This window comes from Elgaria multicarinata, chromosome 4 (assembly GCF_023053635.1).
Source record: "Elgaria multicarinata webbii isolate HBS135686 ecotype San Diego chromosome 4, rElgMul1.1.pri, whole genome shotgun sequence".
NCBI classification, from domain to species: domain Eukaryota; kingdom Metazoa; phylum Chordata; class Lepidosauria; order Squamata; family Anguidae; genus Elgaria; species Elgaria multicarinata.
In genome coordinates, this window is record NC_086174.1 from 58,592,510 (window position 1) to 58,616,453 (window position 23,944).

Consider the following 23,944-nt stretch of genomic DNA (forward strand, 5'->3'; position numbering starts at 1 on the left):
GTATTATTTTTGCTGTGCTAGTGTGAAAGAGCTCTAGTGCAACACCAGTAGTGTTAGCCAGTATGTCAGGATTCCCTAGAAAACCGATTGGACTAGCTAACCCCATTGGCATTATGCTATAGGTCCTTTATGTACTGCAACATAATTTATGTTAGCATTTGCATCACATTGGAAATTACCCTTAGTTTGCAACCATAGACTTTTAAAAAAACCTTATTCTTTTGTAAGGTGTTTGAGATAGTAAGACATATACTGCAGCATTCTGTTTTATTAAAGGCTCGATCAAGAGTTCTTGTTCCTCCAGCAGGAGTGTCATTGAGTGGAATTCCATTGAGGAAATGCCTGTTGATGGAAAGTTGGGGAGTCCATCTTTGCCGATTTCCCCCCTTCCTCTGGAGCTTCAAATGCTACCACTTCCACTGTTCCAGAGGGTCTCCTGACCCTCCAGAGCATACTTTTGGGGGACATCAGAGGCTGCCGGGGAGGGGGGGAATCAGCAATGGTCTCTTCCTCACCATGCCTTCAGCCATTAAAAATGTTTGCTGAATCAAAAGTCTCTTGCAGACGAAACGAGTTCTTCCATCCTAGGGAGGCTTTTGCTGGTTCCAACCCAATGTTTATTAGTAGATGATGAGAACATTTTGGAAATATTTTTTTCTCAGAAATGCATTGGCCCTTTATTTCAAGTTTCGGCCATGATTAATTATGTTTAAAGGTAACACCTCTGAATGAATTACAGTACTGATATAACTAGTCTTCATTCAAACAAATGCTTGGTAAGTGTTGACAGATATAGAAATACAAAAGAGGCTTATTTCTCTTTTTATTGGAGACAGTCGGATGAGGAGAAATTGGAATGAATAAGAGTAGAAAAATAGATTTGCTTAGCTGAAGACAAAGCATTTCAATGTTATTGAAATATAGCATAACTGAGGAAGTGAGCCAGATTCAAGCTGAAGACACTTTGTAACATGAATGCAAGGGTGTATAAAGCAGAGGGAAGAAAGCCAAAATTTGGGAGAGATCAGATAATGAGTGTGCTAGGTAGAAAGCACAATGAAGTAACGTTGATAATTCAAAGAGGAAACTGAGGTTGACAAAAGGAAGTATTGCATTAGGTAAGCGACAAAAGCATAAGCATCAGGAGAAATGAACAAATGTTACATACAGAAGTAATAGGAGAAACAGGACTCGAAACAGGAATTGAAGGGGAGTAATGATGAATGGGGAGGGGGGGAAAACAGTGATTTGATGCAGAGTCGGGTGAAGTTGGGAAATGTTATCACAGAACAGTAGAAGGGATCCAGAGAAATGCCAGCAGAAGGGGACAGGTGGAAGGAGGTTGTCATTCCTGCCTTTCCTCCCTTGGCAGCTTCCTAAGCACGTCCCCCTCTGTAAAGCCCTGCCCAAGGGCCTGTGGAACCCTGCTGAATGGGGTTGATGGGGAATGGGGATTGCTGAAAATTGAATGGAGGCACCTTTTTGAGCAGAGCTGTCAGTCATGAAAGGTGTCTTCACCTCATCTTCAGCTATTCCCCATGGTCACCGCCACAGGGAGGAAAGTTGCCTTCATCCACCGTGTTCCACTGGCATTTCTGTGGATCAAATCCAAGAACTAATAAGCAAATCAAGAATATGATCAGCCAGATGACTAGAAATGGAGATAATAATTCTCAAGAGGTAAGAAGTGAAATAAATAAATGAGACCATCAGAATTATTCTCCCCTATAATAATTGGTAATGAAGAGGGTAAAAGAAAAAAAGCCAGGATTCAAAAGTACACAAAAAAAGAAAAGAAACGGGCCCATATTGCAAAAAAGAGAAAAACAATAAAAACAGCCACTTAACAGCTTTAGGCCCAAATAGATCATCGTTGGTTTCCAACTGCTTCATTTTGAATTAAAAGTAGTTGCAAGGAATTGCAAATCTGGATCAATGGTGCTGGAGAAGTTTTTTTAAAAACACACAAAACATTTCTTCCTTGCATTCTTCCCTTGATCCACCTCCTCTCCCATCTGATATGTCTTGCAGTGGTAAACATACAACCAACTGGACTAATATCAGCATAGGGGGGATTTGTGTTGGGGAAGCTATGCAGGCAGGAAAGGTTAATCTCCTCTGCTTTGATCAAAATTGAAATCTTCTGTAGCTGCTTTAAAGTGAATCTCTTGTACCTCATCTGTTAACTGCAGAGTTAACAGAGGTTTTTTTAAGCAAGAAAATAGGAATAAGATTAGCACACCAATGTTGGTTGAGATAGAAGATCAGAATTAGATGGAATGTCACTGATGAGTAAAAGAGGAGATGCAAGAGAGAATTATGCATAAAATAACTCCAAAGGATACATAGTTTCAAATTAAAGTTCATATACAACACACCCATTGGCCCCATTCAGAAGACACCTTAAACCACAGCTTTAACCATGGTGGTTAAGCCAGAAAGCCGGGCCGTGTTCAGAAGACACCTTAAACCACAGCTTTAACCATGGTGGTTAAGCCAGAAAGCCTTATTCACTATGGTTAAAACCGTGGTTTAAGTTGTCTTCTGAACACAACCCGGCTTTTTGGCTTAACCACCATGGTTAAAGCTGTGGTTTAAGGTGTCTTCTAAATGGGACCATAGTGAGAAAAGTACAAATGTGTTTCTTAAGTGAAAAACACTGATATCAAATCTTAGCTAGCTATATATTTATTTATTCTAAACTTGGCTCACTTGAAGGAATGAATAAGGGGTGATTTTTTTTTTATGTCTAAAAATTATATGTCAAACCAAACTAGGATTTCATCCATCTTATGGATTGCAACCTACAGTTTTATACTTTACAGAACGCAAGACAGCTATACCTGTTTAACTTTCTGTGCTTAACTATGCACTTGTTTTAACAAATGTTCTGTGTTCTAGAAGAAAGCAAACCTGGAGTTGATTACCTCAATTTGGGAGACAAACTTCTTGAAGATGGCTGCCTTCATATATTTTCATTGGGGTCCAAAGCATTGATGATACAAGTGTGGGCTAATGTGAACAGTGGAGCATTCATATTTCGGTACCATAATATAAATAGATCATACATTGTTTTGTCCCAGTGGAATTGCTGTAGTTAGTGCAAGGATGAACAAGTACATTCCATTAGCAATGATATATATTATGCACTAAAGATGTGTGAAATTTAGACAGACATTGCTGGGCTTGAGCTCAGAGACACATAAAATGGGTAAGATTATATTTTTATTGGATCAATTTTAATCGGTAGCAGAATGCTAGCAGTTGTGTTTCACAGAGTCTTGCTGAAGAAGAGATTTGTATAGCATCAAAAGCATGATTATCTAGGCTTCCTAGAAAAGTCAACATTCACTTTACTCTTAAATGTTTGATTTATGCTAATACCAGTTCAGCTCCATTAATGCAATTATCCTGTAGGACTCAGCTGAAATGGGCCTAGTTTTGTGAACTACCTCACAATGACATTCATGAAATATGAAGCAAACCAGGAGAACATATAGCTCAGTCTTAATGCCCTATCTCAGTATAATGATCGAAGGGAGATGGCAATTAACAGGAAGACTGTTTTAAAAGAACTTCGAGTTATGTATAGGAGAAGGAAAGGGTTACAAGTTTTGAAGAGCTAAATTTTTAAAAGGGAAACCAGTTCAATTGCAGGAGGGCATTGTTACAGGAAGAAGGCTAGAAGTGGGGACGTCATTTTAACAAATTGACAAATTCTTGTCACTGTAACAAATTGACTGCCTGTGCTGTATTTGCATTGCACAGTGCAGCGCCTCTATAGAAAGAATTAAAAACGAAGTTTTGTGGACGTAACTTCCACAATAGCCAGTTGCTAGGGGCAGAAGTCAATGTTGCATGAGCAGAAGGGGACTTTCTCCTATTTCACAGGGGGTGCAGTGGGGAGGAGGAATTGGTTTCTCTCGGTTCTGTTAACAGAAGCAGTTCTGTCTGTGGGAATCCTATGATGAAATATTAGACCACTGGAGCACGTGTGGTTGAGTAAAATAAACTAAAGCAGTATTTGGGAGTAGAACATTGTACATAATTGTAAAGGGTGATAGACTGGCAGCTTCTCAGTGGTTTTCCTCTTTGCTCTTCTCATAGTATGTGTATGGATCCAAATGATGAAATGAAAGCTGGCCTGTTAGCACAAGCTGAAACACCAGAGAACACTTTTCTTATAGGCAAATGGCAGCATTTAGCATTAACTTACCTGGAACAGCCAGAAAGCAAGAAGAATATCCACGGAACACTGTCACTATGGATTTCTGGTCAAAGGTAATTTCCCCGAGTTGTAAATGATATAAACAAATGATTAAAGAGACCTACTGTTTAAATTTGAATCTGGTGAAAAATGGAGTACTAAGAAATGCTAGTAACAGAAATAATGGAATGGTTGTTTATTTGTTGAATAAACTTTTCATACTAGAATCCTTCAGTATCTCAGGTAACAGTGGTAAATTGTGGGTTAATTAATTACCCCACGATTTGCCAGGGTTGTGTGCTGTTCCCATTTTGAATATGCAAGTTCTGATCAACCTGTTCAGAGTTTTTTCGTGATGTGCAAACCTGGACAGTATAGTTTAAGGGAGGGTTAAATAACCTACAATTAGTTCTAAATTACGATTTACCACTGTTATGTATGAATGGGCCCAGTGACTTGCAACCCTAATTGTGGAGATACACTTACAACCTTAATGTCAATGGGAGCTTTGTTATTGCGATGCGTATTTGACCATACATGGTACTCAACTGATACTGCATATGAACTGGTGACAAAACCTGGATGCATATGGAATTGCATATTAGGAATCAGTGGAGCAAGCAGCATAGAACTGGCAATGGGCACCCATTTCAGGACAAGTTGTTAAAAAATAGTGAAGGGTCACATCAAAGAAGTTTTCATCAGGTTGCAGCAGAGAACAAGGATGTCTCTTCTCATAATCCTTCCAGTGTTGCTGTTGTGGGGACATCTGATTCCTTCAACTCTTGCCCTAGAGAACACATATATCTTCTTGTTAAAGTGAGCTTATAGATACATATTTTTCTCTCTCTTGGATGTGCCTTGTAGTAGGGTTGAGCACAGAAAAATAATTTGCTTCTGAACTTTGTTGTTTGGATACGGTTAATCTAGGCTAATTTGGGAAAGACTGCTTCACTTCAGACTTAAGTCTCCATTGCCTTAACATAAAGGGGAGGGGGAGAATTTGCAACACTGAAAATGGCTAGGTGGAAGCCCCCCATGCCAAGGACCCTTGGGGTAACAAGGTCCTTGCTGGGGAGGTGGGCTTTTCCTCTCTCCTTTGGGGTGTGCAGCTTCTCTCCCCCGTGGAAGTCAGTGGAGTTCTGTCTCCACTGATTTGGCTGGGGGAGGAAGCTGCCCCTCCAAAAACAGCTGAAGTTTGTGGGGGGGGGAGCCCACCCTCAAGCATCCTTGGGGAAACAGAGTTCTTGTTGAGGGGCGGGCTTCCTCCCAGCTGTTTTCCAGAGGTGCATATTTTCCTCCTCTTAACAGGTACCTATATATGTGCCTTTGGTGCAGTAACTGCTTGCACTGTCAACGCAGAGACCTCCCTTAATGAATTATTACATTTATATCCCACCTTTTTTCCCTCCAAGGAACTCAAAGCGGCATATATATAATCCTCCTCTCCATTTTATCCTCACAACAACAACTCTGTGAGGTAGGCTGGGCTGAGAGTCTTTGACTGGCCCAAAGTCACCCAGTAGGTTTCCATGGCTGAGTGGGGACTAGAACCCGGAACTGCCGACTCGCAGTCCAACACTTTAGCCGCTACACCACACTGACTCCCTTAAGTTGTGCATCGGGGCTTTAACAGTTGCTCTGATGACTTCTGAAGCTTTGGGACCAATCTACTTTGCTTTGAACCACTTTGGGGAAGACTTGCTTCACTTTGGAGCAAGTCTGAATACCTCTAAAGTGTCGCACTTCAGTGTTCAGGCTTCATTCAAAGTAGAGGCATGGCCCATATACTTACATGCATATGGCAACTCTTGTGCAGCTCTTCTAGCTTCTTCTGTAAGAGGTGTTTTGGGATAGAAAGCAGGAAAACTCTTTGATATTTTGATGGGCCTGGTGTAAGGAAGTACTATGTTAATTAGTTGGAAGGGTCAGAGTAGAGTAGCACCAGGAATGGTAACTGCGGAGATTGAGGCTCCTGGACCAGGGGAGTGGAATTTCTGCGCCAAGCCTAGTGGCTTGGGAGATCTGGAGGTGAGAGCTGTGGCAGGTACATTGAAATTCCTGCCTTGCATCTCGTTTGAGAACCAGGATGTTGCATTGCTGCTACTTAGCCATCCGCTGCTATGTTCTGGCCACTACACAGGAGATAACAGAAGAGCATAAACTTATCAAGGCAGTGTTCTACACCCATAACTATTATATCTCCTTAAGGCAGAAGAGTGTGGAGCCAATTGTAGAACATTTATTTTGACCTCTTTCTGTGAAGCTTTCAATTATGGATAACTGGCAATAAATAAGTGAAAGTACATATTGTCAACCTCTTATTTACCGGCACCTTCTAACTGAAGTTATTCAGGATATACTTTAAGCTGTATTTTTTGTTTTGTTTTAGAAAACCAGACATCAGTTTAGATTATACGCTCCCAAGGAAAACAAGCTTATCATCTGATAGTAATAAGACCTTCTGTATGACTGGCCATTATACATCATGCCAAGATGATTTTTTGCAGTTGGCTGGCCAATGGGACCTGGGAAATCTGCTTCTTTTCAATGGTATGTTGTTGTCGTCGTCCTCTTCTTCCCTTTGCTTTATGTACAGCTGGTCATCTTGTCCTGAATTTGTATCATATGTGCAAGAATTGTTTTTGTTTAATATTTAGAACATGTTTTTAATGTTTAATGTATTATTTTTATACTTGTATATTTTCTTACGGTTATTTTGTTATTGTTTTTTGATTTCATGATTGTAAACAGCTTCAAGGGCATTTGCGAGATGGGCAGTACAGTACACAAATCTAAGAAACAGTGATGTTGATGAAATTTTCCTCTTCTGTACTTTTATAATAACAGCAGAACAATTTTATTTTACCTTTTTATTTTGTTTTTAATTTAATTCTTTGTGTGAAAGAAAACTAGTGAATCTTTGTGGCCACAGGAATTAATGTAAAGGTCTTTTTTCTTTTCCCCCCTTTTTTTTAAAAAAGAGTTTCTACTCATTTAGAGTACTACCACGCCTGTATGTAGCCACTCAACTCTGAGCAAATTGTAGCTATTGAGTCCCACTCCTTGCCTCAAATGTCTTTCAATACCATCAACTATGGCATACTTCTGAACCACTTAGAAGGATCAGACTGGGGAGCAGTTTTGTGCTGGTTCCGGTCCTTCCTGGAGTGGCAGTTTTCAGAACCTGGGGAACTACCGCACACCACTATGGCCATTGGCCTATGGTGTCCTGCAGGGTTCCATTTTATCCCCTATACTTCTCAACATCTACCTGGAACCACTGGGAGAAGTCTTCAGAGGACTGGATGAAACCACTGGGAAAAGTCATCAGAGGATTGGCTTGCAAATATTATGATTCTCTCTCATTTTCATCACATTCCATTTATTTATTTAGTTTCTATACCGCCCAATAGCCAAAGCTCTGTGGGCAGGTCACAAAAATTAAAACCATAAGGAACAGTGTAAAATATAAAATATGGAAGCTTAAAACACCACAATACAACCAGAATAAAACTGAGCAGCAGTCCAAGGAGTCTGTTGAGGTCCTGAATACATTGCTTGAGGTCAATAATGGATTGGATGGGAAGAAACAAATTAAAACTTATCCCAGACAAGATAGAGGTGATCCTGGTTAAGGAATGAGAATTTAGCATGTGCTGGATGGGGTAGCACTCCTCTTGAAGTCTCAGGTTTGGTTTTGCAGTTGAACATCCAGGTCGTAGTCTGGAGTGCTTTTGTCCAGCTTAAACCAGGGTGCCATTTGCGCCTGTCCCCAGGGAAAGCAGATCTGACATCATGAGCTTTCATTGAGTTTGGATGACTGTAATGCACCCTGCAAGGGACTGCCTTTTGAAGAATGTCCAAAAACTTCAGCTGGTCCAGACTTCTCTCAGCCAGGTTATTGTTACCATGTGACTTCCTTTACCTGTTTCTGGGCCCAATACTAGTGCTTTTCTTTAAAGGTCTAAATAGCTTAGGTCCAGAAGGATGGCTCCTACATGTGACCCTGTCCATACATAAAGATCAGTTGGAGAGGCTTTCCATGCCCCAACGTTGTAGATAAGGTTGGTTGAGACATGAGAGAGAGTCTCCTTAGTGGCCATGTCTGGGCTGTGAAATTCCCTGCCTAGAGAGCCTCATCTTGCTCCCTCTGTGACATTTCTTCGATGCCTTGTGAAGACCTTTTTTGCATTTGGCCTGTTGTGCTGTTGATGCATTTATATTCTTCTGAATATTTCCATTTTAGCTGCAATTCTCTTCTCTTGTAACCATTTACAGTTTAGTACGCTTTGGTTGTTTCTAAAATCTTGTACTGAGAGCCACCTCGAGTTTTTCTCTAGAAACAGAAATGCAGGATATAAGTCTTCCTAATAAACAAAAGTGCTGTTTTCTCGAAGGTGGTTGATAAAGGGTGATGCCGAACAATGCTGTCAGTGGAAGATTGAGGGTGAGGACATGAAACTCTGAGTCATTATGGCACCGTATGGCAAACATTGCTCCTGTGATTTTTACTATGAGGATTTTTACCATGAGAAGTATAGCATCTTCATTGTCTTCCTTCAAGAAATTTTGAACTTGTATCATGTTCACTGAGACCAATTGTACTATGGACTATTTTTCACGTTGCCTTAGGACAAATTTTGCATATTTGAGATCTAGTTACATGGGAGCAATGTAGCATATTAGCAATGGCTCATAGATTTCAACCACTGGAAATCCTGAGATCTTGAAGACACTTTTTTGAACATCTTGTGACTTACACGCATGAAACACAATCCCGAACAAGTTTTTACCTCCTTAAATATAAACCTTACAATTGCAAGGTAATATGAAAATCAACTCCATGGTGACCTAATTTAGCAACTGAGTGAAATATCTAACAGTATGTTTAATCCCCCTTGAACTGGAATATTGAGAAGTCGAAATACAAGTTTTTATTGTATATGAAGCAGCATATATTGAAACACAGCAATTTTTTTATTTTTGTAGGTGCAAAAATTGGTCCAGAAGAAGCATTTTATCTCTATGCTTGTGGACCAGACTTCACTTCTGTAATGCCTTGTAAATTTGGCAAATCAATAACAGATTATTCCAAATACATAGATAAAGAGATTTTGCAGTGTGAACAGATTAAAGAACTCCTAATGACAAAGAGAGAAGTGGACACTGGAGCTTTAATTGTAAGTTTGTAATCTTAATGCTCAACTATATTTAATGTATGCTAGATGGCTATTTAGAGTAAGCCCTTTCTGTGCCATGAAAAATGTAGCTGTACAGTATGTAATCATCAAAGAGAAAATAGATTTTTGCTCTGTATTCTGTGGTAATTTTGGCTTTTTGTGTCTGCTTAATTGGAAATATAAAATCAGTAAGTTTGAACCACTGATTTAGAGCCTGTGTTGGAGTGAATGTACTAGAGGGAAGGGGAGACCACTCCTGTGAGGATTATAATCGTCTTCAAGCCAGCTATCAGTGGGAAGAACTGTTTGAGGGAGGGACAATCTTCTGTTTATTGGGCTAATTTATACGACTAAACAGAGGATAGATAAAGAGAAGATAGGTTAATAGAACGGGTATGTTGCAGCACTTCAGCTTGGGGTGGGGGAGGGTGAGAAACAAGTGGATCCTGTTAAACCTTCTGAGTTTTTAACGAAAACAAAATTATGTAACTGCTTAAAACTAACATGCTCTTAATGTTTTGAAAGTAAAAGAGAAATCATTTATGTTTTTAAGCCATTATGCTTGGTGGTGACATTTATTTTAGTTGTGTAGCCAATTTTGTCTCAATGTCTAAGGGTAGGTAACAAATATAAAGACTTTCTGCTGTCTAAGTGGCTCACAAGCTTATTTATTTATTTATTTATTAAATTTATATACCGTCCCATAGCTGAAGCTCTCTGGGCGGTTTACAAAAGTTAAAAAACAGTGGACATTAAAAAAAAAGTATGCAAAATTTAAAAGTATACAAAATTTAAAAAATTAAAAGTATACAAAAATACATAAAAACAACAGGATCCATACTAATGCAAAAGCTGTGAAATAGTTTATACTGGATGCATGGTGGTTTGCAATCTAATTTGTATGCTCTGTGCTGTGCCTTTCTTTGGGGTCTGTTCCATTTTGGTGGCACATTGATGCTTAACGCACCTAATTTGCTCCATAAGTAAATGTAATCACACTGTGTGTCATCACACTGTATTGGAAATAGTGTTTGTGTTCAGGTCTTTCCATACCATGACATAATTTAAGAGATACAGTGCATTTTACAGTCTTTACTCAGCACTTTGGATCTGCTGAGACTGCTGCCAACCAATTGAATAAGTGGGAAACGGAAGGCATGACAAAATGAAATGCAGTGAATATAAGCTCTTGCCAAAACACTCCCCCCATTTATTCATATTCATTTTGTGTCCCTGAGGAGCTTATATTTCTTCCTAACCCAGTTCATTTTCCCTAGTTCGTCTCCCCTTTCATCCAGTAACTTAACACTATTGAACAGTTATCTCAAAACATAGGCCTGGTTCACATGTAACACTAACTCATGATTTATTCAAACCATGGTTCCTACTAGAGTTTATTTGGCAGATGACCAAAAAAACATGGTTTATTTTCTCATCCCTGGTTTGTTTCCTTCTTCATTCACCTGCTGCCTCCCTGTATCCCAATTGCCTTTATGGCACTGCGGTATTGGTATGTAAAGAAACTGTCATTGTTGTTTTTTACTGCTCTTGTCTGTTATCTCTGTTGCCTGGAGAAAAACACCATGAACAACCCACGATTCAGGGTTTGCACATAATGATAACTCATGGTTTAATTGATCCACAGTTCACAACCTAACAACAAACCATGGGTTCTTTTTGTGGATTGTTTGTGGTTAACAACCAATAGTTAATCCATAGTTCTGGGTTTGCATGAAATGACAATCCACAATTCAATAAATCATGATTGATTAATTAAACCCATGTGCAAAATAGGTCAATCTCCGCAAAGTTTCAGAAATCTTACTAAACATGTAGAAGTGAACTGCCGTGCTGTTTTACCATGACAGAACTTAATAGAAAAGTGTGTATTGAGTATGAGCTCATTAAATGTTGTCTTATTTCAGGAAAGCCTTGCTGCTGTTTACACTACTTGCTGCCCTGGTCACTACACAATCTATGAGCCAGTGATCAGACTTAAAAGTCAAGCAAAAACTATTCCTTCCCAACGACCTTTCAGTTCAAAAGAGGTACAAAGCAATTTGCCAGATCCTCATTACCTGAAAATGCTACAGCCTGCTGAATACAAAGGTCTTCAGGGCATACTGCATGAGATTGGAGGAACAGGGTCATTTGTCTTCCTTTTTGCCAGGGTAAGATGTCAAGAAAATTGCTTTGTCTTATTGGCACATTTATTATGACACTTTGAGGTGTTTTGGTTGCTAGGATATGGGGAGGCATTAATATAAAAGGAGAGTTCCATAAGCATGGGCCACTTCCAGACAGGCAACTCCTGGTGTTATAAATCATTGCACTTCCACTATAAGCTACAAGTGACAGTACAACAGACTTTCCACACTATCAGGGCTATTGTGCCTTTTCTGTGTACAACCTGCTATGATCTGTCCACACTACTGGGTGTGACACAATTGCTATGAGAGAAAAAAGGGGAAGTTCCAATTCACCTCAATGGTCATTTAAATTTTTTTAAACAATTCTTTTTTAAAAAGTTAATTATTTAATTTGCACTCAGTGCTTATTCATTTCAGCATGATTGCCCATTACTGACCATCATGAAATGTAAAAAAGAAAAGAAAAAGTGTTTAACACTTAGTTTGTATTGAAAATGAAGATCAGAAGTGTTTAATTGGGGGGAGAGTGCTGAATTCTAAGCGACTAGAACGTCAGTGGGTGCGTTTGGATAAGACGGATGACTATTTGCGTGGCACCCTTGGGCACCACGGAAGGGCTGCTCCGTGAAGTGGACTATCCCCACTCAGTTGAGTTGTCGTTGCTTCCCCCCTCCCGCTACTCCCCACTGAATGGCGATGCTGGTTACCACTTACCTTATTCAGGTGCCACCATTCCGTGGCGAGGAGCAGAGTGGGGAGGAGAGACGCACCGCAGGGGAGATGCTTGGGCATCTGATTCCCCTTCTCTTCTACTGAATGGGCACGGGACACACAAGGATGTGTCCTCCTTGTCACACCTTCTGCGCTCTCATATTGGCAGATGGATCCTTTGCCCCCCCGCCCCGAGATCCATTTGGGGATCTGCTCTAGGGGATGGAAAGGGCTCCTTCTATCCCTTCAAGCCTATCTCCAGACTGATCACGGGGTGGTGGTTGTGGCAAGGGACATGCAAGTCCATGGGAACACGTGGGCAGCGGCGCCCCACCCAGGGACAGCACAATAGGCAGCTATCAAAGTGCTTGCCGGCACAGGATTATTTCCCCTGCCGATGGAGCCCTGCAGGGGTTTCTACCGCTCTTGCCTCATGACTCTGTAAACATGGGAAACAACTCTGAAAACTGTTGGTTATCTCCATTGCTTATTTCTGGGAAATAACTAACGGTAGTGTGGTTTTTGTACGACAGATGACATGCTACTCAGTGGGGGACTATTTAAGCAATGGTCGATTAAATAGTCCACCATTGACTAACATGTCCTCTGAACTGAGACAGGGGGTGTTCATTGTTAAACTTTTTGTAAAAAAAAAAAAAAAGCTTGACAGTCCTATTGTACTATAATGCATTTAGGGTGCATTCCTATGGAGTTAGTCATCAGCCTCCCAGATCAGAGGCTGATTAGTATCCAATGCAGGGAGGCCAGAGCGCAGAGACAATATAGGAAGTGAGGTGCATAAGAAGCTCCGTAAAGCAGCTTCTGGGATCGCCTCCCTTCCCCTCCCCTGGAACCACCCCCTTTTCATCTTTTCTGTACTCCCTTTCTGAGTGTGGAGACATAGCAGGTGCAGCAAGAACCACATCAGCTTCCAGGGGCCAGGGGAGGAGTGTGCGGTTTCTGCTTCTGACCTTGGTTACTAGAAGCTGAAAATTCCTATTACCACCTAGACAGCATCTAGTGGCCATAGGATTGTGCCCTTAAGCATTGTTTCGCCAATATTTTAAAAAGTTCACTATTTTAGATTCCTAGACAGAAAAGATATAGCCAGAAAAACATTGCAGTGCTAATTAAAAGTTCAGTTAAAAACCTCAAACAGCATGATAAAATGGTGCCAACTGAAAATGCAGGAGTGAAGATGTGCTGATTGGCAATAAGTCCCCCTGCCTGATATATCACTGAACAGTCTGAAACCCTGGCCCTTTAAAGAGATGGAAGAGTAGTACTAAGGCCATCTACACCTGTGCAGATGGCTCTAGTCTTCTATTTAAAAAAAGTCAGTTTTTTTGCAGACTGAGAAAAGATGGAAGAACCACAGGGAAAATTCCAGGAGGACAAATGATTCAATGGCTGCATTGTGTGGATGCCCTGTAAAAAGGGATTAAAAGAAGCATGGTAATTCCACGGCAAATTGTGTGAAAACACCCATAGAAATGGAGTAAGAAAGGAGAGCTGGTACAGTGTAGAAGCTAAGAGGCTGAGCTATAAGTTTAGGGATGCCTGATGAGAATTAGACTTTAGGGATGCCTGAATAGAATTAGAATTCAAAGCACCTTGAACACTCTGAAGTGCTACATGCGTTGTTATTAACAATATGTCCAATGCTTTGTTTCAAGTTAGAGCTGTACATGGTCCTGTGTCCCTTCACAAATCTATCCATGCAAGACAGCCACAAATGTACCACCAACAGAGATTAGGTGCTTACAGATTAAATAGCTCCCAATGAGTCCATCTGATAAGATAAGCCATGTGCAAATTAGAATGCATTTCAAACTTGGTCCAACATGCTTTGTCACTTAAGTAACATTGACTTATTTTTAGATTGTAGAGATCAGCAACTATGAAGAGACACAAGCTTTAGCTCTAAAAGTTATCCTGGCCTTAACAAAACATAACCAGCAGAGAATAAATGAGTTAGAAAACTGCAATGGTTATTCAATTATTCATCAGGTGTTGATAAAGCCCAAGTGTGTTGTTGGATTTCACATTTTGCAGGTAAGTTGCTATGCTAAAATGTTCTATTTTCATTAGCTGATGTTGGCAAGATAGTTAATTTAATTTTCGGTCTATGCTAACTTCTAATTTATCCAGTTCGGAGTATTTAGGACCGGTAACAGAGGTTTAAAACAAAAATATGAGTAGTCCATTAAACAACCCTGTAGTAGGTAAAAATGTAACTGCTTAGAAATTTTCAGATTGTTTGGAGCTGGTTCAGGGCCACCCCTACAATTATAGACAGTGACCCTGTTCAGATGACACACTAAGTCATGATGGTTAAGCATTTTGAGTTAAACATTATGATTTGGCATGTCATGTGAACCATGACATAGCGTGTCATGTGACCATTCCTAACCATGGTGGCTACATCACCATGGTTTAAACATGCTCTCTAACCGTTTGCTGCAAAAGGGTTAGTGGACTAACCATGGCTTAGTGTATTGTCTGAACAGGCTCAATGAGGCGACTGCCTCAGGCAGATGATTTTGGGTATTATGGAAGGGCAGCAATAGTTAGTTATTTAATTTATGATTGTATTTTTGGGAAGAGGTGCTTGTGGGATTTTCTGCTTCAAGAGGCAATATAACATGGTTGGCCTTGGGTATTATGCATCTTGGGGATGGGGGCGTTTGCTGCGCTGCCTCAGGCAGCAGAATATTTTGAGCTGGGCCTGATCTGGTCATACCATACTATTTAGGTTAGAAATATAAACTTGAGTTTCATCCTTCCTCTTTAGACCAGATTTTTTTTAGATATCCTTATACATCCTTGAAACTGTTATTGGCCTTTAATTTCAAATCACTTTTTGCCCTGTAATGTTGCTTGTTCCTTTTCTAATAGGTGTTGCACTCCAATGCTTATCCTATTCATTAATCTCCTTCAGATTCTATAGTTAATCAGTATCGTTGAAGTTACAGATGACTTACCCAAGCCATCACCACTGTGAAGTAGAATAGTCCGAATAATATTTGACTTGATCCTGTGATGTTAGACTAAGGGAGGATTTGCGTGAAAGCAAGGAATAAGGGTGCAATTGTATATGCACCTATTTAGGCACAAGACTCATTGATCACATTGGTGCATATACTACAATGATGTTGAACTTATTCAGAAGTAAGCCTGCAACTAATATTTTCTTCAGAAGAAGTAATCATGTTGGGGGGGGGGATTTGTTCTTTTGCTTTAACAAAAATTAATCTGTTTGAGAAGTAGAAATATTTATTTTTATTTATTTTTATTTATTTATTTCATTTTTATACCACCCAGTAGCCGAAGCTCTCTGGGCGGTACAAATATTCAGAATTTTCCTAATATAACAATTTTCAGAAGGGTAAATTTGTTAGTCTTTAAGGTTCACAAAATTCTTTGTTCTTTCTGTTTTTCAAGAACGCTCTGAACATTGGCAGTGGGTCGTGAGATAAGTAAATAGTCACAGCCAAACTAAACGAACAATTCCTTTAGAATTTAGAGCTAAAAGTAATGTGCTAGTTGTAGATAAGTGGCCAACCATAGCTAAATGTGTAGCGTTAGAACCTAACAACATAAGAAGAGCCCTGCTGGATCAGACTGAGGATCCATCTAGTCCAGCACTCTGTTCACACAGTGGCCAATCAACTGTCAAACAGGGACCAACAAAGCAGGACATGGTGCAACAGCACCCTCTCAACCATGTTCCCCAGCAACTGGTTGTTTGAGTTTGGAAGGAGGTTTTCATGCTCATGTAGTCTTGAACATATGTAGAGTGTGAGAGGCATTGCTAGCATTGTTTTCAACACTAAATGTTTTGTTCTCCTTTGAAAGACTCTCCTTGAAGGATGCTGCAGTGAGAAGATGATTCATCTAAATGAGAATGGACAATTTATACTTGATGCAGAGTCTAGAGCAGTAATCCAAGATGTTCAGTTGTTGGAAGAGCTGCTACTTGATTGGAAAATATGGTCGAAATCCCAGGTGACATAGCATTTCTGTTGGGGATGATGGGAAGTGTAGTGTAACAAATCTGGAAAGCATCAGGTTGGGGAAGAGTGATATAGAGGCATTTGCTCCCCGGCTTACAGAAGTGCACCAGCCCACAGCACAGCAAATCGAAGCCCTCAACTCCTTCCACTGGAGATCCAGGCCCTCACAGGCATACAGCGTTTGTAAAGAACAGGCATTCGCTATTTATGCAGGTGGGCCTGGTCTACTTGCTGCCTTATGAGGAGTCAGCAAGTTGATCATCTGGGAAACAGACAGAATAACCTGAGATTATCCATCCCCTAACCCATAGAAATAGCAATCTCTTGCTTTCCTATTAGCAGGGCAAAGGGCAAAGAGGAGTAAAGAAATTTGGAGGGAGCTATGTATAACATACTGTCATTTTATCCTTATGGAATAAGGAAAAATGTACTCGGACTTTGTCATCATGAAATGATGTGCATTTCCAGTCTAGCCGAATATTTTTTACTTTTGTAAAGTAAGGATTGGGTTTTCTTAGTTCTTTAAATAAATGCATAACCAGTGCCTATATAAACAGCTCAATAGTGGTAACTCATTCTTCCTGTTCTTCCCATGCTTTCCTGGAAAACTTTTCCTTTGATCAATCAGTACCTGCATACACATAGCTGAATTTTCACAGTGTAATTGAACATGAATGATATTGGTTGTGTGAATTGTTTCAATATCTAAAATCAAGCAGATGATGATGGTGATTATTTATTAAATTTATGCATCCCCTCCCAAATAAAAAAATAGTCTCAAAGTGACACATATACAATAGAGAAATCCATGATTGATATAACAGAAAAGAATCCCGCCAAATCAATGTAAACCTTAATCAGCACAATAATACAAATACAAGTAAATAACATAAAAACATAATCTTTGTGAACCGCCCAGAGAGCTTCGGCTATTGGGCGGTATAAAAATGTAATAAATAAATAAATAATATGAAAATTGTTCATCCACAAATACACCCAATTATATAAAATCTTCCCCTGCTAGAATGAACACCAGAAAAGCATCCCACAACAGTTGAGCCATAATCGATGTCCAAATGCCTGGGAAAGTAAGTAGTTCTTTCCCTGGTGCTGTAAAGATGACAGCGCTGGACAAGCTTCTTGGGGAGAGTATTCCGTAAACATGGTGTTATCACAGAAAAGGGCTGTTCTCCAGGTTGGTGTGCGGAAGGCATCCCACAACACTTTTTAAACTTCTTACCTCTTTGACTTTCTTTCTTATAACCAGGCTTTATTTTTTCATCCTCTCTTACCAAAAAACAAAACCTGTTGTTTGACAAACCTGTTCAGATGCTTGAGGTCCAGAATTGGTCTCCAGCCTTTGCCCTTTTTGGCTACTAGAAATAAGATGGAATAACTAAACCTTCTCCTCATCTCTCATTCTCTCTTACTGTCAATGATGTTACGCTTACTCCAGTCAAGGAAGCTCGTAGTCTTGGCTTTATATTTGATTCCTTGCTCTCCTTTATTCCTCATATTGAGGCAGTAGCTAAATCCTGTCATTTTTTCCTGTATAATATTGCCAGGATTCGATCATTTTTGTCTGTCTCTTCTGCCAAGACTCTTGTTCATGCATTGGTTATTTCTCAGTTGGACTACTGCAACCTTCTTCTCACTGGCCTTCCTTCTTCTCACATCAGTCCGTTGGTTTCTGTTCACCACTCTGCTGCTAAGATCATCTTCTTGGCTCTCCGCTCTGACCATGTAACTCCACTTCTGAAATCTCTTCATTGGCTTCCAATTCACTTCAGAATCCAATATAAACTTCTCCTGTTGACCTACAAAGCTTTTCACTGTCTAGCTCCTTCCTATCTCTCCTCTCTCATCTCACACTATCGCCCTGCTCGTGCTCTTCGCTCCTCTGATGCCATGTTTCTCGCCTGCCCGAGGGTCTCTACTTCACTTGCTCGGCTTTGTCCATTTTCTTCTGCTGCCCCTTATGCCTGGAACGCTCTTCCAGAACACTTGAGAACTACAAGTTCAACCGCAGCTTTTAAAGCTCAGCTAAAAACTTTTCTTTTTCCTATAGCTTTTAAAACTTGATTTTGTTCTGACTTTATACTGTTAGTTTTACCCTACCCAGTGCCTGTTTGCATTCTCTTCCCCTCCTTATTGTTTTATTATGATTTTATTAGAATGTAAGCCTATGCGGCAGGGTCTTGCTATTTACTGTTTTACTCTGTACAGCACCATGTACATTGATGGTGCTATATAAATAAATAATAATAATAATAATAATAATAATAATAATAAATACCTTCGTATTTTTCTATGGATAGTACTGGTTCTATCGCTCCTATTTGAAGTAGATGCTGTATGGCGGTAGATATGATGTGATTCTTGGTGGCGGATTGTGATGTGGGGGATGGGATGAACCGAGGGGGAGGTTGTTTCCAAAACTCTATGAGATAACCATGGGAGATGGTGTCCAGGACCCAGCGATCGTCTGTGGATTGTTCCCATGCTGGGAGGAAATGTTGAAGTCTCCCCCCGATGAAGGGTTCCCTGGCGTCAGAACTGCTGTCGTCCAGACCTTGAGGCCTGGAAAGTAGAAGGGGGTTTGGCAGAAGCGCTAGAGGAGTTGGCGCTTCTGGGCTGAAAGCAGGATCTGGACCATGCTGGTTTAGGAAACCTGTAGCTTTTGGATCGAAAGGAAGATTGGTTAGTGGTCCGGAATGGGCGAAAGGATGTATAAGACCGGATGAGTTTTTTATCTTCTCGCCGGAAGGATGAAGGCATAACTTTTTTCTTATCCTTAGTCTCTATGAGGACATCTTTTAAGGCCTCTTCTCCAAAAAGGTGTGCACCTGTGAAGGGTACAGTCGCAAGATTTCCCCTTGAGGGAAGGTCAACATTCCAGTGCTTAAGCCAAATGGAACGTCTGGCCACATGAGCAGCTGCTGTGGAGCGGGCTGAAAACTGAAGCGCATCTTGTGTAGCATCAGCCAGGAAGGCAAAAGATTTAGAGAGTTTGAGCAGTCCTCTGTATAAAGTAGGCTGATCTAATTCCTTATTATTTATTATGTCTTCCACCCATAAGATGGAAGCTCTAGCGAAAAAAGATGATACTGCTGAGGCCCTTAAAGCTAATGCTGAAGCTTCATGCGCCTTTTTTAAAGCTGTATCTGATCTTCTTTCCCCGTGGTCTTTTAGGGGAAAGTCACCATCTTTTGGCAATACAGCACCTGAGAGCAAGGCCGCCACATTGTGAGGAAGAGTATAAAACCTCTGCGCTGTACTGACTCCCTTTTTTCCCTGGAGGGGAGATTTCCACTCCTCCTTCATTAATTTATTAAAGGAATTGGGAAAAGGTACCTCTCTGGTGGCTGGCTTGGGTTCTGGAAACATCGCTGCCCCTCTAGATAAAGATTGCTGTTTGTCGGGTTGTACTGGCTCACTAGCTAGAGAGACAATTGCTTTGGACAATAAAGGTAAAAAATCCTCTTTGTTAAAGAATCGATCAGCCGAGATATGGTCTGTAATTTCTATGTCTGACCATCCACCCTCCTCTCCTTCTGAAAAGAACTCCTGCAGTGACATTATGGAGGAATCACTGTCATGGTGGGGCTCAGCCAAGGGGCTCTTGGATTTGTTAGAGCGACCTTTGGCTATGGAGTGTGGGTCTGGAGTCATCCCCAGAGCCTGCTGATGAGTGCAGACTATGGGAAGAATTGGGCTGTTTTGACCTGAAAGCCTTATTTTTGTTTTTTGTTTTATCATTGTTTTTATTTTTGTTTTCTAATTGTGGAGGAGGAGAGGAGGAAGACTCAGAAGTGTGCAAGCTTCTGGTGCGTTTTGCAGAACGGCTTGATCTCAAGGTTTGCTTGTCTAACAAATGGTCAGACAGATTATCCAGTACTGCCTTAGTGATCTGTGCTAAAACAGATTTATCTATTTGAGCCATGCTTAGGATAGGCGTTGGGGCTATCTCATTATTCTGTGTCTGAGCAATGGAGGAAGTGGAAGGAGGAGGGGCTTCCCTTTGCAAGTTGGAATCGAAACTGCAACTCAAAATGGCCGCCCACTTTGTTTGGCAGGAAACATCCACGTGGGGGAGAAAGAATGGATTTGATCTCACCCTTGATGCTGTTGGAGCATCTAGCTGCTCCGTTGCTTCCTCCTCTTGTTCTGAGTGGAGAGGGTGGCGTGCTGAACCCCCGACTCCCTCAGTCTCGGCCGCATCTTTTGAGGCCGGGATCGCACCATTCCTGGTGTGTAAGAGACTCAGCGAGGGGTCTTGGCCTCTGGGCTGGTGATCTCTTTGATCCTCCGTGGCTGGGAGACTCAGTAGGCAGCCTAAGCCGGCAAACTGGTTATCTCCTTGACCTTTCTGGCAGGTCATCCTTTTGTCTGCTGATGGCTTCCTAATGACTCTCACATGAGTCATTGTTTTCTTTTTCTTTTGAGGCTTCGAAATGGTTTTCTTTGCCGGAGGGGTCATAGAGAATGATAGGCAAGCGGCAGAGAAAAGGAAGCAGAAAAGGTTTTTTGTTTGTTTGTTTGTTTTTTGGTAAGAGAGGATGAAAAAATAAAGCCTGGTTATAAGAAAGAAAGTCAAAGAGGTAAGAAGTTTAAAAAGTGTTGTGGGATGCCTTCCGCACACCAACCCAGAAGGAACCTTCTCGGTAAGTACCAATGTTCCGTTTTCAAAATGATATCCCCTTCGCAGCTTCAGTGAAGAACCTCTGAAGCTGACCTCTGGCGCTGGTTAGATTCATAAGTTGAGAGGTGGCCCTTGAGGTACTGGGGTCCTAAGCTAAGGATAGTGTGTCTCCTCTGAATGAATCCTTGGAGGCGGTAATGCGCTGGATGAGGAAAAACAAACTGAAGCTGAATCCAGACAAGATGGAGTTCCTTGCGTTCAAAGGCTCCAACCTGGGTTTGGAGGTGGGTCAACCAGTTCTGGATGGGGTTACACTCCCCCGGAAAGACTGCGTTCTCAGCTTGGGGGTGCTCCTGGATCTGTCGCTCCAAACGACAGCTCAGATAGATGCGACGGCCAGGAGTGCCTACTATCAGCTTCGGCTGATACGCCAGCTGCGCCCCTTCCTAGAATTGGAAGACTTAAAGATAGTAGTTCATCTTTGAGGCTCGACTTCTGCAATGCACTCTACATAGGGCTACCTTTGTGCCTAGTCCGGAAACTTCAACTAGTGTAAAATATGGTAGCCAGATTGGTCGCTGGTACATCTAGGGGTGACCATATTACACCAGCTTTAAAATCACTACAATGGCTGCCAATTAGTTCTGGGCGAAGTATAAAGTGTTGGTTATTACCTTTAAAGCCCTGCATAGTTTGGGTCCAGGTTACCTGTGGGATTGCCTTCTCCCATACAATCTCGCAGGGTTGTTGTTGTGTGGATAAAGTGGAGAGGAGGAGGATTATGTACACCGCCTTGGGTTCCTTGCAGGGAAAAAGGCGGGATAAAAATGCAATAAATATAATAATAATAATAATAATAATAATAATAATAATAATAATAATAGTAGTAGTAGTAATAATAGTAATCTGCCCCACACACTCAGGTTCTCTGGGAAGAATTTACTTCAGCCAGCAAAAACTAGATTAATAACTGTTACCCAGAGGACCTTCTCTTCTGCTGCTCCCAGACTGTGGAATGGTCTGCCAGGAGAGATCCGGCCAAATCAACAGTCTTTCTGAATATAAAAAAAGCAATAAAGACTGATCTCTTCTGGCAGGCCTACCCAGTCAAATTTTAAGATGCCTGGCTGTTATTTTATTTATTTATTTATTTATTTATTACATTTCTATACCACCCAATAGCCGGAGCTCTCTGGGCGGTTCACAAAAATTAAAACCATTCAAAGTATAAAATAACAGTATAAAACCATTATATAAAATACAATATAAAAGCTCAACCAGATAAAAACAGCAGCAATGCAAAATTACAAATTTAAAACACCATGTTAAAATTTATCTATAGACTGTTAAAATACTGGGAGAATAAAAGGTCTTCACCTGATGTCTAAATGCATATAATGTAGGTGCCAAGTGAACCTCCTTAGGGAGCTCATTCCACAGCCGGGGTGCCACAGCAGAGAAGGCCCTCCTCCTGGTAGCCACCTGCCTCATTAATACATTAATGTATTACTATTATATGTTTTAATCAGTTTTATGTAATTTATAACATTTTTGTATTCTATTCTGTTCCCTGCCTTGATCCAGAGGGAGAGGTGTGCAAGAAATAAATTATTATTATTATTATTATTATTATTATTATTATTATTATTATTGACTTTATAGATTAAAGCCAGCACTTTGTATTTGGCAATGTTCTCCACCTGTGCCTGTGTGTGTTCCTCAAGTACAAAACAAATAAATAAGCTTCTGAATGTTTTCATGATTCTTTACCTTTATTGGAAGAGTTTGATCACTGAAACTGCATCAACTAGACTGAAGAGTGTAGTTATAAAATTCTGGTCCTTATTAGTTTTCAGATCCAAATTCAGATCCAAATGTTAATAGTTCAAAATATTTTACTGCAGTTTAGAAGTAAAATATGAATCTTGCATATTACTACAGCTTGCTTTCCCCTGACAGTGGGACTAACTTGTTTCTATGCTTTTGGATTGTGTTATTATTGGCCAGTTTTTCTTCCTACCTGCCTTGTAAATACAGTTTTTATGGTATCGTGTTATACATTCGTTGTGATTTTTGAGTATGCCAAGGCTATTGCTGTTTCTGTTTTTTCAGCAAGGTGTTTGGGAAACACTCTTATCCGCTCTGGAAGTACTTATCCAAGATAATCATTGGCAACAGATGTTTAACATTAAGCAACTTCTGAAAGCTCGAGTTGTGCATCACTTTCTGAGGACATGTCAGGTTCTGCAGGTACTGCACCATAACTTGAGCTTTAAGCATAACAGATACTTGTCTTATAAGAGCAAAATGTACATGATTTCATAGCCTTTGATTTTACTTTTCGAGGCGTCATGCTCTGCAGCAGCTCTCTTTATAAAGGTATTATAAATAGTGTTTATCATAAACCAAAGACCAAACAGAAGCTGTTGAATAAGGAAACCATCCTTCTCTTCCAACCCCTGCTGATACAGCTAATCTATTTATGATGTGGCTTTCAATCTGACTTGTAAATGCCATTGGCTTTGTTTGTACATAAAACTAAGCTGTGGTGTGGTTTGTTGAAATCATGCTTGTTGTATCTGAACCTATCCCTGCAAACAAACCTTGGTTTGCTAACAAGCTATGAACCACAAATAGAATCCAGGTTTTTTGTTGTTGTTGTTGGTTTACAAAATCTGGGTTGTTTAAATCATAGTTTGTTGTGATGACTGAACCCAGAACTGTAGCTTATCCCTGGCTTGTTTGCATTGTTGTCTGCCTTGACAGTGAACCCACTCTGAAGGTTAGCAAAATGGGTGGGAGAGAAACAAATCAGAAATAGGGAAAACAAGCTGCAACTTGTTTGCTTGTCTGATACATAGTGAAAGCAACAAACACAATTAACATAAAACATGGCTACTTAGCATTATGTGTGAATACAGTCATTGCATTGCTAATGGCACTACATTATGAAACTATGTGAAAAGAACAATCTTCGTAGGGCTTTTAATTTTTCTACTCCAGAGGTCTCTTATGCCCATATTAGAATGTGTTCC

General features: G+C 40.5%; 1 protein-coding gene across 1 annotated transcript in view; it reads left to right on the forward strand.

Moving 5' to 3' along the window:
• The window catches only part of LYST (lysosomal trafficking regulator), a 116,478-nt gene that overhangs the window by 39,306 nt on the left and 53,228 nt on the right, over positions 1-23,944 (forward strand). The window contains exons 12-19 of the mRNA XM_063124348.1: positions 2,902-3,043; positions 4,108-4,281; positions 6,600-6,760; positions 9,200-9,390; positions 11,316-11,561; positions 14,133-14,306; positions 16,110-16,259; positions 23,022-23,159. Coding sequence (XP_062980418.1) covers positions 2,902-3,043; positions 4,108-4,281; positions 6,600-6,760; positions 9,200-9,390; positions 11,316-11,561; positions 14,133-14,306; positions 16,110-16,259; positions 23,022-23,159 — 1,376 coding nt within the window. The remainder of the gene's footprint in view (positions 1-2,901; positions 3,044-4,107; positions 4,282-6,599; positions 6,761-9,199; positions 9,391-11,315; positions 11,562-14,132; positions 14,307-16,109; positions 16,260-23,021; positions 23,160-23,944) is intronic.